The sequence below is a fragment of the Haliotis rubra genome, unplaced genomic scaffold (genome assembly GCF_003918875.1).
Source record: "Haliotis rubra isolate DU_JTF1 unplaced genomic scaffold, ASM391887v1 Scf17, whole genome shotgun sequence".
Lineage (NCBI taxonomy): Eukaryota > Metazoa > Mollusca > Gastropoda > Lepetellida > Haliotidae > Haliotis > Haliotis rubra.
This window is the reverse complement of record NW_025765669.1, coordinates 3,209,249-3,225,955: the sequence shown is the minus strand read 5'-3', so window position 1 is coordinate 3,225,955 and position 16,707 is coordinate 3,209,249. Positions and strand designations below refer to the sequence as shown.

At 40.9% G+C, this 16,707-nt stretch overlaps 1 protein-coding gene across 1 annotated transcript; it reads left to right on the top strand.

Annotated features, from left to right (window-relative positions):
• Window positions 1-4,929: 4,929 nt before the first annotated feature.
• Window positions 4,930-15,159, top strand: LOC124272476. The gene is made up of 2 exons (XM_046707657.1): window positions 4,930-5,049; window positions 13,126-15,159. Exon 2 carries the CDS (start codon window positions 13,147-13,149, stop codon window positions 14,527-14,529), a length of 1,383 nt encoding a protein of 460 aa, XP_046563613.1. The 5' UTR covers window positions 4,930-5,049; window positions 13,126-13,146; the 3' UTR covers window positions 14,530-15,159.
• The last annotated feature ends 1,548 nt before the right edge of the window (window positions 15,160-16,707 follow it).

Genomic DNA, 16,707 nt, shown 5'->3' with positions numbered 1-16,707 from the left:
GATTCCTTTATGCTGACAGCGTGTTGTCTCATGTTGCCAATCTTGCCTTAATGTTGCCTGCGTGTTGAGTGAATGTCGTAGATTTGAAGTTTTGAACATTCCCAAAGCATGTACAGCCAATAGTTGAAAGCGAATGACACCTTAATATGCAACCTACACTATGCTTCATATCACTGAAATCCCTGTAAAATGACCTGATGGGTGCCGAGTATTCCCCTGTTTGTTCGGGTCGTAGCTTGACGTGCCTTTGCGTGGGTTTGGACAGTGTACCAACTGAGAGGCGTACTACTCTCGCTTTAACACCTTTGATACTTATTCATATAAGCTTGTTTGTGATGTGGTCGGAATTGTGCATTAGACCCTGCTTTTGCAGTGGATTCCTTGTCGGCTCTTTTTGGTGCCATTTGATCTGTAAATCACCAGTGCTTACATTTCGACAAATCAACACAAACCCAGGATCCATTGCCTTGGTTCTCGAGATCGCAAACATCCGTCCTTGAGTTTCATTAACATCTTACCAATGTTTGACGAGTAGCAGTCAATATGAGATTACGAGGACCACGGGAATGGGTTTTTTGTGTTTAACAAAAACGAGCCCTGGATATATGGAAGATGAATCTGCACGTGTCTCCAAAACTGTGAAATGCAGCATAGGTATAAGATGCAAAAGTGTATAAAATTATGGGTGAAAATTGTTGATGACACCAATTTATTTATTTGAGTCTAAACTGTGGATTTGCCAACTTGACTGGGGAGTCATTACCATCTTGACTGTGGCGTCATAAGCATCAAGTGCCCTAGACTATGTTGTAAGCCGCTGTAGGCGGACGATACTCTGCCCTTCACACATACGTTTGTATCTCGTCGGGATGAATGCACGGCTCGTTGTGCTCACGAAACCCTGTCAGCAGGGTGTGGCAGGGTAATGATTTGGTCAGAAGAGGGAACGTGACTCATCACGTGTTCAATTCAGAGCTTGATTACTATATCAAAGTTAGTCTTGGAATTCCTATCTGATATGCCCAGCTGAACACTTCTAGGGCCATCTAGATCGTTAGATTGGAATACGATCTAATCCTCTGATAAAAGACGTGACTTGATACAGACGGTTTGGGTAGAATAGCGTCGAATACCAAATGAAATGTGCAGTCATGTTTGAAGCCAATGGTGGACGCACGCAATATTGATTGATTACTTCAGTTCCCATGAAGATTGACTTTAATCTCAAATATTGTGTTAACAGTGACTGCAAGTTGACAATATATTTCCATGTTCTTGATGTCTCAGTGTGTCCTGGACAACGCTGCCAATACATTATAGCCATTCAGTATTTATACCCATATGTCATGATCACAAATGCAAACGCTTCTGTCAAGCACGATATTTAGTTTGGTGGAACTACCTTTGCTCGTCAGTGTATGTAAGCATACAGTGTGTATTTATGCACCAGGAATCTTGGAAACCGGTATTCAGTTTAAATAATGATATTACAAATATTTTTACTATATCCTGAATCCCTGACTTTTTATGATTCATTACAAAGGTATGGAATGGATCGATCAAAGCTTTTCAGGAGACAGATTGTATTTCAACGAGGTTCACCTTTGTCCACCTTTGTACACACGTCGTGGCTTTGATCGTTGACAACAGTGTTTGAAATCTCCGTCCTGCAACTTAATGCGTCTATCTCTTAATGACAATATGTTCATAGATATAGCCAAGGAGTCATGGGTCTGTCGATAATCAACCGTTCATTTGAATTCCTATTTCAAGTAGAACTATCTAGGTTACACAATACAATGGACACTGATTATGAGAGGTTTATTTTTCAACTGACTACACAACTCTGTGTAAGTTAGCGTTTTCAGTAACATTTGTTTTCTAAGTTGCATGCACTGACGGCATTAATAAACATACTCGATGAAAGCCATTGTGCAATGCTGTTATTATATGATAAAGAACATAGAGTATCATATAGCCACACACACGCAGCCTACAACATCGTATAGAAACCACACATTGACCAGACAGACAACGTTACACAACTACATACAACATAATACCACATCATAAACAACATACAGCAACGTGCAACATACAACAATATACGATAACATACAACATACAACAAGATACAGCAACGCAGAGCAAAATTCAATAACTTACAAGAACATACGACAACATCCATCATCTTCCAGCAACATACAGCAACATACGGCACGGTACAGCAACGAACAACATACAGCAACATACGGCAACATACAGCAACGAACAACATACAGCAACATACGGCACGGTACAGCAACGAACAACATACAGCAACATACGGCACGGTACAGCAACATACAGCAACATACAGCAACATATACAACAACATACAGCAACATACAGCAACATACAGCAACATCACAGCAACATACAGCAACATACAGCAACATACAGCAACATACGGCAACATACAGCAACATACAGCAACATACAGCAACATACAGCAACATACAGCAACATACGGCAACATACAGCAACATACAGCAACATACGGCAACATACAGCAACATACAGCAACATACAGCAACATACAGCAACATACAGCAACATACAGCAACATACAGCAACATACGGCAACATACAACAACATACAGCAACATACGGCAACATACAGCAACATACAGCAACATACGGCAACATACGGCAACATACAGCAACATACAGCAACATACAGCAACATACAGCAACATACGGCAACATACAGCAACATACGGCAACATATGGAACAACATACGAAACAACATACAGTGACATCCAGCAACATACAGCAACATACAGCAACACACGGCAATACACAGCAACATACGGCAATATACAGCAACATACAGCAACATACGGAAAAACAAACAGCAACATGCAGCAACATACAGCAACATACAGCAACATATTGCAACATATAGCAACATACGGCAACAAACAACAACATACAGCAACATACGGAACAACATACAGCAACATGCAGCAACATACAGCAACATACGGCAACATACGGAACAACATACGGAACAACATACAGAACAACATACGGCAACATATATGACTATATGCAACAACATACATGCAACACAACATACAGCAACGGCAATACACAGCAACATACGGCAACATACAGCAACACACGGCAATACACAGCAACATACGGCAACATACAGCAACACACGGCAATACACAGCAACATACGGCATTATACAGCAACATACAGCAACATACGGAACAACATACAGCAACATGCAGCAACATACGGAACAACGCACAGTAACATTCAGCAACATGCGTCAACATACAGCAACACACGGCAATACACAGCAACATACGGCAACATACAGCAACATACATCAACATACGGAACAACATACAGCAAGACAGTCTGAGAGCAACACACAACAATATACAGCAACATACAGCAACATACGGCAACATACAGCAACAGGCATAACTTTGTTTGCTTGATGTTTAACACCACACTCAGCCAACTGACATGTCTGTAAATATTCGAGGCAATCCAAACAACCCGGTGACTGACATCATGGATATCGGTCAACCAAGTCAGTGAGCCTGACCACCACTTGTCGCCTCATACAGGCAGAATACGGCAACATTCAGCATCATACGGCAACATGCAGACAGAATACGGAAACATTGAGTCAGCATACAGGCAGAATACGGCAACATTCAGCATCATACGGCAACATGCAGACAGAATACGGAAACATTCAGTCAGCATACAGGCAGAATACGGCAACATTCAGTCAGCATACAGGCAGAATACGGCAACATTCAGCATCATACAGCAACATGTAGACAGAATACGGAAACATTCAGTCAGCATACAGGCAGAATACGGCAACATTCAGCATCATACGGCAACATGCAGACAGAATACGGCAACATTCAGTTAGCATACAGGCAGAATACGGCAACATTCAGCATCATACGGCAACATACAGACAGAAAACGGAAACATTCAGTCAGCATACAGGCAGAATACGGCAACATTCAGCATCATACGGCAACATGCAGACAGAATACGGCAACATTCAGTCATCATACAGGCAGAATGCGGCAACATTCAGCATCATACGGCAACATACAGACAGAATACGGAAACATTGAGTCATCATACAGGCAGAATACGGCAACATTCAGTCAGCATACAGGCAGAATACGGCAACATTCAGCATCAAACGGCAACATGTCACTACGCATATAGAAGCATGCAGACAACAAGAAACTTGTTGCAAGAAGTGCCAATTGCCCCGGGGACAGTGCAGTAAAAATGGGAGGCAAAAACTGATAGGAGTAGAACATGACAACACTGTGAAACGCAGTCCCGTAACCGTACTGATGAGTGGGGCTATTGGGTTATACGTCAGGCACATGATTATTGCACTTACATACAACATACAGTAACATACAACAACATACGGAACATGACAAACAATGGACAGGAGCATTTCTACAATATCACTATTGCCGGTTTTAAGAGAATAAGATGTCCAATGCAATTCCCTATTTTTGGTCACATGTCACCGTGCTATAACACGTCAATAGTTCACGTGGCTTTGCATGTGTTTGTGATGGTCACTACCGGTGGGGAAGGATGCGCTCACCTTTAGCGAACATCTTGTAGCATTATGATCTGATAGTGATTCATAAACACGTGTTGTTGATGTACTCGGAATTGTACAATTGTCTAGATATAATATCTTAAGAACATGAAAAGGGTTTGGCATCATTATTTTGAGTGAATATAGAAATGACCTTTATGGCATTTCACCTACTTCGTCAGGTTTAATATGTTTTTCTTGCGTAACGTCTACCCGGAAAGTTGCTTCGAAAATGAAAACAGAGCGGCGTGTCAAAATGACCATATCAGTGTGGCCTTATTTCCCGTGATTCATAGCTTCGTGGTGCTTGACTGTACAATCCGGATGATATCACAACCCGGAAGTAGTTATCACGGACTGTTCAAACACCGCCATCGCGCTGTCACTGACGGAGGTAAGCCTTTGCATATTACACAGTGGTCGGATAGGATGTTTGCTAAAAACAATAGTTTGAAATTACAGCGTTCCATCCTGAGATTGATGCTATGAATGAAAGGCTACTTTTAAACATGGCAGCCGAACGTTGGGTCGTTATCCATGATCAGGGCACAGTGGCTGTATTGACCTAGTGAGCCTATGGATTACACTTATGACGATCTGTTGTGAATTACAAGGCAACTGCTGTGTTGATTTAAGTGCCTGTCAGAATCGGGCTTTAACAGTAAATAATAGCAAGATTATATATTTTATTGATTTAAGAAGTATATTTAGTGTATATTCCGTGGAGTGTACGTATGTGACTTACGGAAAGAACAAGTTATCTCTTTCCATTAAAGTGGGGCAGGTTATGTCACTATTCATCGAACACTGTTTATTTTCTCTGTCTGATTGTGATTCATGCACATACGATCATGATGGAGTTGCAAAATTACAATCGAAACTGCTTCTAGCAGAGATTTCAATGGTGATGGCAATTGTTTTGTGATAAATTCAGTGGGACCCGTTATCTCGAGATCTGTAATCACGAATGTAACAGTATATCGATCCTATTGCAGATACCGACTCACTGAATTCATTAACACAAGTTTGTACCTTCATTTGAAACTCGAAGTTTGCATTGCCTGACTAGATTTCAACAGTTTTGATTTTGGCTGGTTATTTGACATTTTATTCGTATATGTTGATAGAAAATAGGTAATTATGGATCAGCCATTTATAAGAAGTGAGTGTAGGTCAACCCCGCTTTTAACAGTGAGTGAGTGGGTTGGGTTGTACCCGCTTTTGGCAACATTCCAGCAATATCACGGCGGTGGACACCAGAAATGGGCTTCACACATTGTACCCATGTGGGGAAACGAACCCGCGTCTTCGAGCGAACGCTTTAACCACTAGGCTATCCCACCGCCCCGTGCCGAGATTATGATTTGGCAGTTATTTTCTTTCATTCCTGCATAATTGACTTTTGTAGATTATATTCGTTTAATGTTTATTGTTCCTAGGCCGACACTCCTTACTGTTGTCTAACCTCGTGTTTTATTCATGTAGTTTAGTCTGTCTTCTTGTCTACTCCAAGCTAAACTCACTCACTCACTCACTCACTGTTGTCTACTCCCAGATAGACATAGCGTCATGTCATTATCGCCTAAGTGCAATTTATCTGTTTACTAAGCCTCAAGTGGTCACGTTGCAAAAGGTATCCGATAACTGTACATTGCATGGCATGCTTAGATAGCTCTACTATCTGGCATCCCAAACATGTTTGTGCAAAGAAACAGACAATCCAGTGATTGACATCATGAGCATCGATCTAGGCAATTGGGATCGGATGACATTTGTCAACCAAGCCTAATCCCCGATCCCGGTAGTCGCCTATATGCAGAATATGCTTGATGGTGAGGACCTCATCGCAAGAGTGAGTGAGTGAATTTAGTTTCACACCAACTCAGCAATATTCCAGCTACATGGCGGCGGTCTGTAAATAATCGAGTCTGGACCACACAATCCAGTGATCAACAGCATGAGCATCGATCTGAGCAATTGGGAACCGATGACATGTGTCACCCAAGTCAGCAACCCTGACTACCCGTTATATACGAGAAGCATGGGTAACTGAAGATCAATTCTAACCCAGACTTTCACGGGTCTCATCGCAAGAGCCATACTTAGGAGGTCCATCATGCTCAGTGGCAGCATGTACAATATATGGTGTCTCTGTATAGGCAAGACCATTTGAAAGTGTTGTTTGAAGTTTTATCAAAGAGGGTGTTAGTGTTGTTTAGATAGTGATTTGGCCAGGATTAATCGCGTGCTTACAACCAAAAAACGTTATGTCGAAATGTTGTCTCGAAGTAAGAACTTGGTCCTTGCATATCCTTTGTTTAGTAATCATGTAGCGGTTGTGTAGAACATCGGATAACTCGAAGCATTTCGTAGGTCTTACAGCGGTGTTATGAATTGTATTATTTCAAAGCTTATACACTGGCGGTGGAAAGAAAGTATAAGATTTGATCATAGCATTACTGAAACGTGATCAAAACATTACGTGCTTGATCAATCTTAAAAAAACACTGCAAACTTCCGGTCTAGAACACACCATTAACACTCGTGTAAAAACAACATTTAAAACGTTTCTTTTTGTTTCATTTTAAGCCACCATCAAACATGGGTGTATACGTTTTTTGACCGACAGTATATTCTTCGTTAGTCGTGAATTATCTCGTTAAGTATTAATGAACCACTCACTGCGTTCGATACCTATGTGCCATAATTTACCATGGAGAGTTAGATGTTCTAGAAACCTGTGATCGTGGTTCGAATCTCCGTTTGCACTTAATAAGGTTCTAGTCCTGTCAGCACTGTAACACTGCCTACACTAGGGGTAGCCTAGTGGTTAAAGCGCCCGCTCGTCACGCCGGAGACCTGAGTTCGATTCCCCACATGGGTGCAATATGTGAATATCTGGTGTCCCCTGCCGTGATATTGCTGGAATGTTGCTAAAAGCGGCGTAAAACGCAGCTCACTCATTCTTTCCGCATCACACTGACACGTTATTTAACTGAAACACTGCTCACATCAGCTCGCTTATTCTGTTCATATAGCTGGCCCTGATTAAACCAGCTTCTAATTGATAGAATTGTAAGATACATTTTGTATATTGCTGGTATGGTTTGCTGACAGTCGCTCTTGCCTGCAGAATATACGACCGTCCTATGATAGCAAGTCTTGAACTTTCATTTTCAAGTTTAGAAAGAAAAACCTATCCACCAACATTCCAGTACATACAGAAGGAGCTCATTGAATTTTGTAAGTTAACAAAGTATACCTCTGTCATTAATTGTAATAGAGACTACTTCAATAAGGTTTGGTCAAATTGCCATGCTCTATTCTCCTAAATACACTGTCATGCAAATTGCCATGCTCTATTCTCCTAGATACACTGTCATGCAAATTGCCATGCTCTATTCCCCAAATACACTGTCATGCAAATTGCCATGCTCTATTCTCCTAAATACACTGTCATGCAAATTGCCATGCTCTATTCTCCTAAATACACTGTCATGCAAATTGCCATGCTCTATTCCCCAAATACACTGTCATGCAAATTGCCATGCTCTATTCTCCTAAATACACTGTCATGCAAATTGCCATGCTCTATTCTCCTAAATACACTGTCATGCAAATTGCCATGCTCTATTCTCCTAAATACACTGTCATGCAAATTGCCATGCTCTATTCTCCTAAATACACTGTCATGCAAATTGCCATGCTCTATTCTCCTAAATACACTGTCATGCAAATTGCCATGCTCTATTCTGCTAAATACACTGTCATGCAAAACCGTGTAAATGCATAGAATAAATATACAAATTAAAAAAAAGTATTGAATTTTACAATCTGTGATCCCCACTGAGGAAAAAACCCCACATGTCTCTGATACCTCATAACTGAGGCGTTATCTGTGTCAGCATAGTGATAGGCACGAAAGCAATTTATCAGTAATAAGTATGCCAGGCTGTTTCCCAGATAAGCTATACTATCAGTTACTGGACAAAATGTTTAACCAGCTGTTAATTTCTAAAGATATTCCTGGATATTACGCAACTACGAGACCTTAGGAATATTTAAATTAAAACTTTATTATTTATAACTAACCATTCAAAGCTCCCGGAATGTAGGAGTATAGGATGGATAAAAAATATAGACACAAAAATAATAAACATTGAAAAAAGTCTAAAAAACCCATATTGATAAAAATCAATGTTTTAATTAAAAAATGAAATGACCAGGAAAACGCTTTTATCGATGACATGGCAATTAAGTACTAATGTATTCAACCACCATTGTGTTAAAGTGGTGCACATTTCACTTCCCGACACGACACGTTGAAAACTTGGTTTCCTGCTCTTCTTTTCAAACCAAGTGAGGGTACCACCTGATACTTCCTTGTGCGACTTGTGTATAAACCTGTACTACATGCGTGACCTGTATGTATTGTTGTCCTAAACACGACTACAGGAAACTATTAGTCTACTTTCCCATTGTCATCAATACAGGGGCGGTGGGGTAGCCTAACGGTTAAAGCTTTGGCTCGTCACGTCGAAGACCCGGGTTCGAATCCCCACATGGGCACAATGTGTGAAGCCCATTTCTGGTGTCCCCCGCCGTGATTTTGCTGGAATATTGCTAAAAGCGGCGTAAAACCAAACTCAGTCAGTCAGTCAGTCAGTCTTCAATACAATGCATGTATAGACGGGCGTCTAGTTTGTAATGTCTTAATGGTTTGTTACTAGGGAACCTGTTCGTCATACATGTGTGTATGTATTGGTTCTGTTTGGCTGGGGTATATGTGATCAACATATTTGTGTGCACGAATGTATGTCGGGGGTGGGGGAACAGTATGAGTGAGTGAGTTTAGTTTTACGTCGCTTTTAGCAATATTCCAGCAATATCACGGCGGGAGACACCAGAATTGTATCTCCAGATATTGTACCCATGTGGAGAATTAAACGTCGGCGTGACGAGCGAGCGCTTTAACCATTAGGCTACCCCATCGCCCCGGCACAAGTATGAAGCGGATGGGTATATCTATGAACGCATTGTATGTGATTATTCTTGTAATATTATGGTATGCCTTTCACCACGTTTGTAAGCATGTGTACGGGTGATTGTGTAAACAATTTGTGTCTTTGTGTTTGAGAATATGTCCGTGTGAGAGGTCTTTCCGAGCACGGGCTCTTGCAATTCTACTGTGTTCAAGGAAAATACGATATTCTAAAAGTCACCTTCCGTGATTAAAATTGAACAAAAAGTTTGTAAAATAGCAATAAAAACACAAAAAACGTACTTGTATTTCCGCCTATTACGGAAACACCCGACAGTTAATGAGCAGAGGAGGTATCACGTGACATGACGTCATATGTGCCTGTTGCTGATGTCTTCCTCTTTGATTTTACCTCACAACTTAACAGAGTCTATGGATTCTGAAGCAGTAGAAGATTAGTAGAATTTCTTTTTCTTCGCACGGCAGAAGTACTGCTGTCCAGCGGCAGTTCAATTTTTGGGTAAATTTTGTGAACGGCGGGTGCTCCCGGCAGGGCAGGGCATGCTTACCCTTTTCGCGAACACCTGGTGTCATCACTGATTTTCAGTAATACGGTCGTATACTTTTCACTGATATGTTTCCCTTTTACACTGAATGGAATTTGTTTCTGGGGATAATCAAAACAGTGTATTCTATTGCGCTGGTGTTCTGTTTCAAGCGGCGTAACTCCAACTTACACACTCATTAATGTAACATCCCTACTATTTCAGCTATACCGGTAATACCTCAAGATCAAGGAGTTAAAACACTATTACTCGCTCACTACAGTACTCACTCACTTATATAGCATCCTTGTTGTTTCAGGTATAAAGGTAATAAATCAAGAGGAAGGAGTTAAAACACTATTACTCGCCCACTAAAGTACTCACTCATATAGCGTCCTTGTTGTTATAGCAAGATCCTTGTTGTTTCAGGTATAAAGGTAATAAATCAAGATTAAAACACTATTACTCGGTAGTCCTTGTTGTTTCAGCTATAACAAGATCAAGGAGTTAAAACACTATTACTCGCCCACTACAGTACTCACTCACTTATATAGCATCCTTGTTGTTTCAGGTATAAAGGTAATAAATCAAGAGGAAGGAGTTAAAACACTATTACTCGCCCACTACAGTACTCACTCACTTATATAGCATCCTTGTTGTTTCAGGTATAAAGGTAATAAATCAAGATCAAGGAGTTAAAACACTATTACTCGCCCACTACAGTACTCACTCACTCACTTATATAGCATCCTTGTTGTTTCAGGTATAAAGGTAATAAATCAAGATCAAGGAGTTAAAACACTATTACTCGCCCACTACGGTACTCACTCACTTATATAGCATCCTTGTTGTTTCAGGTATAAAGGTAATAAATCAAGATCAAGGAGTTAAAACACTATTACTCGCCCACTACAGTACTCACTCACTTATATAGCATCCTTGTTGTTTCAGGTATAAAGGTAATAAATCAAGAGGAAGGAGTTAAAACACTATTACTCGCCCACTACAGTACTCACTCACTTATATAGCATCCTTGTTGTTTCAGGTATAAAGGTAATAAATCAAGATCAAGGAGTTAAAACACTATTACTCGCCCACTACAGTACTCACTCACTTATATAGCATCCTTGTTGTTTCAGGTATAAAGGTAATAAATCAAGAGGAAGGAGTTAAAACACTATTACTCGCCCACTACAGTACTCACTCACTTATATAGCGTCCTTGTTGTTTCAGGTATAAAGGTAATAAATAAAGAGGTCCTTGTTGTTTCGGGAGTTAAAACACTATTACTCGCCCACTACAGTACTCACTCACTTATATAGCGTCCTTGTTGTTTCAGGTATAAAGGTAATAAATCAAGATCAAGGAGTTAAAACACTATTACTCGCCCACTACAGTACTCACTCACTTATATAGCATCCTTGTTGTTTCAGGTATAAAGGTAATAAATCAAGAGGAAGGAGTTAAAACACTATTACTCGCCCACTACTACAGTACTCACTCACTTATATAGCATCCTTGTTGTTTCAGGTATAAAGGTAATAAATCAAGAGGAAGGAGTTAAAACACTATTACTCGCCCACTACAGTACTCACTCACTTATATAGCATCCTTGTTGTTTCAGGTATAAAGGTAATAAATCAAGAGGAAGGAGTTAAAACACTATTACTCGCCCACTACGGTACTCACTCACTTATATAGCGTCCTTGTTGTTTCAGGTATAAAGGTAATAAATCAAGAGGAAGGAGTTAAAACACTATTACTCGCCCACTACAGTACTCACTCTCACTTATATAGCGTCCTTGTTGTTTCAGGTATAAAGGTAATAAATCAAGAGGAAGGAGTTAAAACACTATTACTCGCCCACTACAGTACTCACTCACTTATATAGCATCCTTGTTGTTTCAGGTATAAAGGTAATAAATCAAGAGGAAGGAGTTAAAACACTATTACTCGCCCACTACAGTACTCACTCACTTATATAGCGTCCTTGTTGTTTCAGGTATAAAGGTAATAAATCAAGAGGAAGGAGTTAAAACACTATTACTCGCCCACTACGGTACTCACTCACTTATATAGCGTCCTTGTTGTTTCAGGTATAAAGGTAATAAATCAAGAGGAAGGAGTTAAAACACTATTACTCGCCCACTACAGTACTCACTCACTTATATAGCGTCCTTGTTGTTTCAGGTATAAAGGTAATAAATCAAGAGGAAGGAGTTAAAACACTATTACTCGCCCACTACAGTACTCAGGTATAAAGGTCAAATTATATTACTCGCCCACTACAGTACTCACTCATTATATAGCATCCTTGTTGTTTCAGGTATAAAGGTAATAAATCAAGATCAAGGAGTTAAAATTACTCGCCCACTACGCTCACTCACTACATAGCATCCTTGTTGTTTCAGGTATAAAGGTAATAAATCAAGATCAAGGAGTTAAAACACTATTACTCGCCCACTACAGTACTCACTCACTTATATAGCATCCTTGTTGTTTCAGGTATGTTTAAAACACTATTACTCGCCCACTACGGGTACTCACTTATATAATCCTTGTTGTTTCAGGTATAAAGGAATAAATCAAGATCAAAGTTCAAAACACTATTACTCGCCCACTACAGTACTCACTCACTTATATAGCATCCTTGTTGTTTCAGGTATAAAGGTAATAAATCAAGATCAAGGAGTTAAAACACTATTACTCGCCCACTACAGTACTCACTCACTTATATAGCATCCTTGTTGTTTCAGGTATAAAGGTAATAAATCAAGAGGAAGGAGTTAAAACACTATTACTCGCTCACTACAGTACTCACTCACTTATATAGCATCCTTGTTGTTTCAGGTATTAAGGTAATAAATCAAGAGGAAGGAGTTAAAACACTATTACTCGCTAACTACAGTATTCACTCACTAATATAGCATCCTTGTATTTTCAGCTATAAAGGCAATACCTCAAGATGCAGGAGAGCGAAGGGACCGAAAGCCCTCTACAGAAGATGGAATCAGAGATCGACAGCTACCAGGAGCGACTGGACTACCTCAGCACCAAGAGAGACAGGGTGGAGGAGGAGCTGGAGCACATCCTTGAGACGACGCAGGAATCTTTGCAAAGAAAGAAGGAAGACCTTCTAGAGAGGCTCAATGACATCTTCTGCAGTGAGAGAGACAAGCTGCTTCTGGACATCAGGGACAAAGAGGCATCGGTTTGCGAAACACGATATGCTTCTAATCAGATCCAGGAACTGACACGGTCGGGTTCACGAGAGGAGGCAGAGCATCTCGAGAAGGAGTTGGAACGGAAGTGTGTTCAAATCGGGCTGCCATACGATGAAGAACAGCCAAGGTTAGTTGACATCAATCTCAGTGTCAATTTTGGGGAACTGATGAGAATTGTGAATAATTTGCCATTTGGAGACGTTGATGCTGTCTACGATGATAGGGGCGTGAGTGTGATGAAACGCTACTTGAGTTCATCCTCCCCCGATTCTCCGACCGACTGTTGTGATGAACCCTTTGTCGGGAGAACCGTCCAGACAAACATTCTACCAACTAAGGTAGAAGGGGACAAGACGGATCCGAAACTCAACGACATCGCAGTCGTAAAAGTGGATTCGGTCTTTACCATCGTGGTCACAGACAGATCCAACAAAAGCGTCAAATCATTCTACAAACGGGAAGAGCTTTCGTTTTTCAGTCGCGAATCTACACCCACACAGCCAAGAGGGGTAGCTAAGGTGTGCAATGGAAGAGTCGCCGTCACCCTTCCAGACTCGAAGATAATCAGAATCTACAAAGTAACCCCTACCCTAAAACGTGATAAGGATATTAAAACTTCAAAAGGCTACAGAGGTATTGGCATGCTGGATTCGGACACCTTGGCCGCGAGCACGTACAAGATCTACCCTGGAACAGTGGATGTTCTCGACTTCAAAGGGAATATTCTCCACTCTATCGAAAAGGATGAAAGTGGTCATCATCTTTTCGACTACCCTTTCTACTTATGTACAACACCTGACAAAAATATCATCACTTCAGACTGTGAACGGAAAATGATCACCTGTTTGACAAGGACTGGTGATATCATCTTCCGGTACCAAGGAAATAGCGATGTGCCCTTGCAATACCCTTTGGGAATAGCGCTGGATATGTTTGGAGACATATTGGTTGTGGATTGTGACAATCATAAGATTGTGAAAATCTTTGACGACGGGAATGGTGCTAAAGAATATCTGATGAAGTCTGACGGGATATGTGGCCCATACAGCATTGACACCGACGACAATGGAGTCGTGTACATAGCTCAGTGGAACGGAGATGTCAAGATATTTAATATAGGCTGAGTGATTTGTTTGTGAGTGGAGGGACCGTTGAACATAAGTGTGCTCAGGTATGGGGAGGGGGTAGCCTACTGAAGGAATTAATCGCTCTTCACGCCGAAGATCCAGGTTCGATTCCTAATATTGAGTACAGTGTCCATTTCTTGTGACCCCGTGATATTGTGACAATGCTGGAATATTTCTAACAGCGGAATATAACCAAATTTAATTATATATTGATTTATTTAAACTGATCATTGAGCTAAATGACGTGTGTGTTTCTTAACGATCAAAGACACTTGAATGCTTCTAGTGCGATGGTCAACAAGAGTTGTATATTTCCCATGGAGCTGAGAATGACATGAGAATTCACACCATCTGTCGAGACATGTAGTATAGACATTCTACGATAACTTGTGCATTCACAATCATACCTCATGCGGACATACAGTCAAATACCACCGTATCGAACTCTGATGTGTGGAACTGATGTTATCTCGAAGTAAAAAGCTATTTTACAGCTGCGTCGTACCTAAGTGTTTTTATGACTGAACACATTTCATGAATTCTGAATTAGTGATGATACCTTTGCTAAATAAACAAGATATGAAATATATATGTTGATTTGTGTGAGTAAAGTTAATATTATGGATATGTTGAAGTGCAGTTCTTTCGGGAGAAACCAGTATATTGAAAAACAAACATTTAACGGTACACTGTGGGCTTGTAGCTTCCGGAAGCAATGTTGTGCGAAAGGGCTCCTGGGAGTTACGATCTTATCCCAGTAGGGAAGCACATGTATCACATGCCTTGTCTCTCTGGGCAAGTGACTTTGTTCGAAATATGTCTTTGTTAATGGATACCAAGCAGGATGAGATTGTAATGTGACTCTGGAACAGGTACATACTTATCCACAGACAGTGATAATTCAGCGCTTCACACAGATTGCGTGTAGATTGATCATACGAACGCTTTACAAAGGGAATGTTCTTTTCATCACCATCATCTTATTCTTATGGTACTGATAACTGTTTGATCAAGTTACTATACTAAATGCATATCAATTATCCACACATGAAGTGATGTATTGTGATAAAAAGAGATAATTTAAATGTGATATTCAACAATCACGTGTATATATTTTACAGCCATGAAAAGAACACCATGAAATAGATCATTTACAGAAACATATAGTAATAAATACGGGTTTATAGTTATTCCACGCAGATTGTTGCGTAGCCCCGTGAAGATCCGTGTTAGAATTGGTCTTCAGTAACCCATGCTTGTCGTAAGAGGCGACTAACGGGTTCGGGTGGTCAGGCTCGCTGACTTGGTTGACACATGTCATCGTATCCCACTTGCGTAGATCGATGCTCATGGTGTTGATCATTGGATTGTCTGGTCCAGACTCGACTATTTACAGACCGCCGCCATATAGCTGGAATATTGCTGAGTGCGGCGTTAAACAACAACCATCCAATTAAGTTTGTTGCGAGACGCCATGGGCGTGTCACAGCTATAGTTTTCTTTCTCCCTGCGGGCTCCAGACTTATCTCAAAAGTTCTATGCCTTACATCAAGGAATTACTTCTTAGTGAATGTTTAGTTGTCGACATTACATGACGTCAGTGAGATAAATCCACTAAAATATGAGAAATTGCCCAAATTACTTCGCTGAGACATTTCAGTGGAATCAGGAATATTTGGTAAATGGACTAACACGGTGGAACATGAAGTGATCGAGTCCTTAAAATTGATTAACATGAAAATGCGTCCGTAAGATGTAAGATATGGGTTTACTTTGTACTCATGACTGTAAGATGAAGTGGACAGAGCGTTTGCTCGGAGACCGCCTCTGTGGTTTAGTGGTTACAGGGTCAGTCCGACCTAGTGGGTAGTGACCTAGTGGGTAGATCGTCTGTCCCTGGCCCGTCTGTGGTCTAGTGGGTAGATCGTCTGTCCCTGGCCCGTCTGTGGTCTAGTGGGTAGATCGTCTGTCCCTGGCCCCTCTGTGACCTAGTGGGTAGATCGTCTGTCCCTGGCCTCTCTGTGATCTAGTGGGTAGATCGTCTGTCCCTGGCCCGTCTGTGGTCTAGTGGGTAGATCGTCTGTCCCTGGCCCCTCTGTGACCTAGTGGGTAGATCGTCTGTCCCTGGCCTCTCTGTGATCTAGTGGGTAGATCGTCTGTCCCTGGCCCCTCTTT

Coding starts and splice junctions, on each gene's coding strand:
- LOC124272476 (XM_046707657.1), top strand. CDS start 13,147: ATGCAGGAGAGCGAAGGGACCGAAAGCCCTCTACAGAAGATGGAATCA.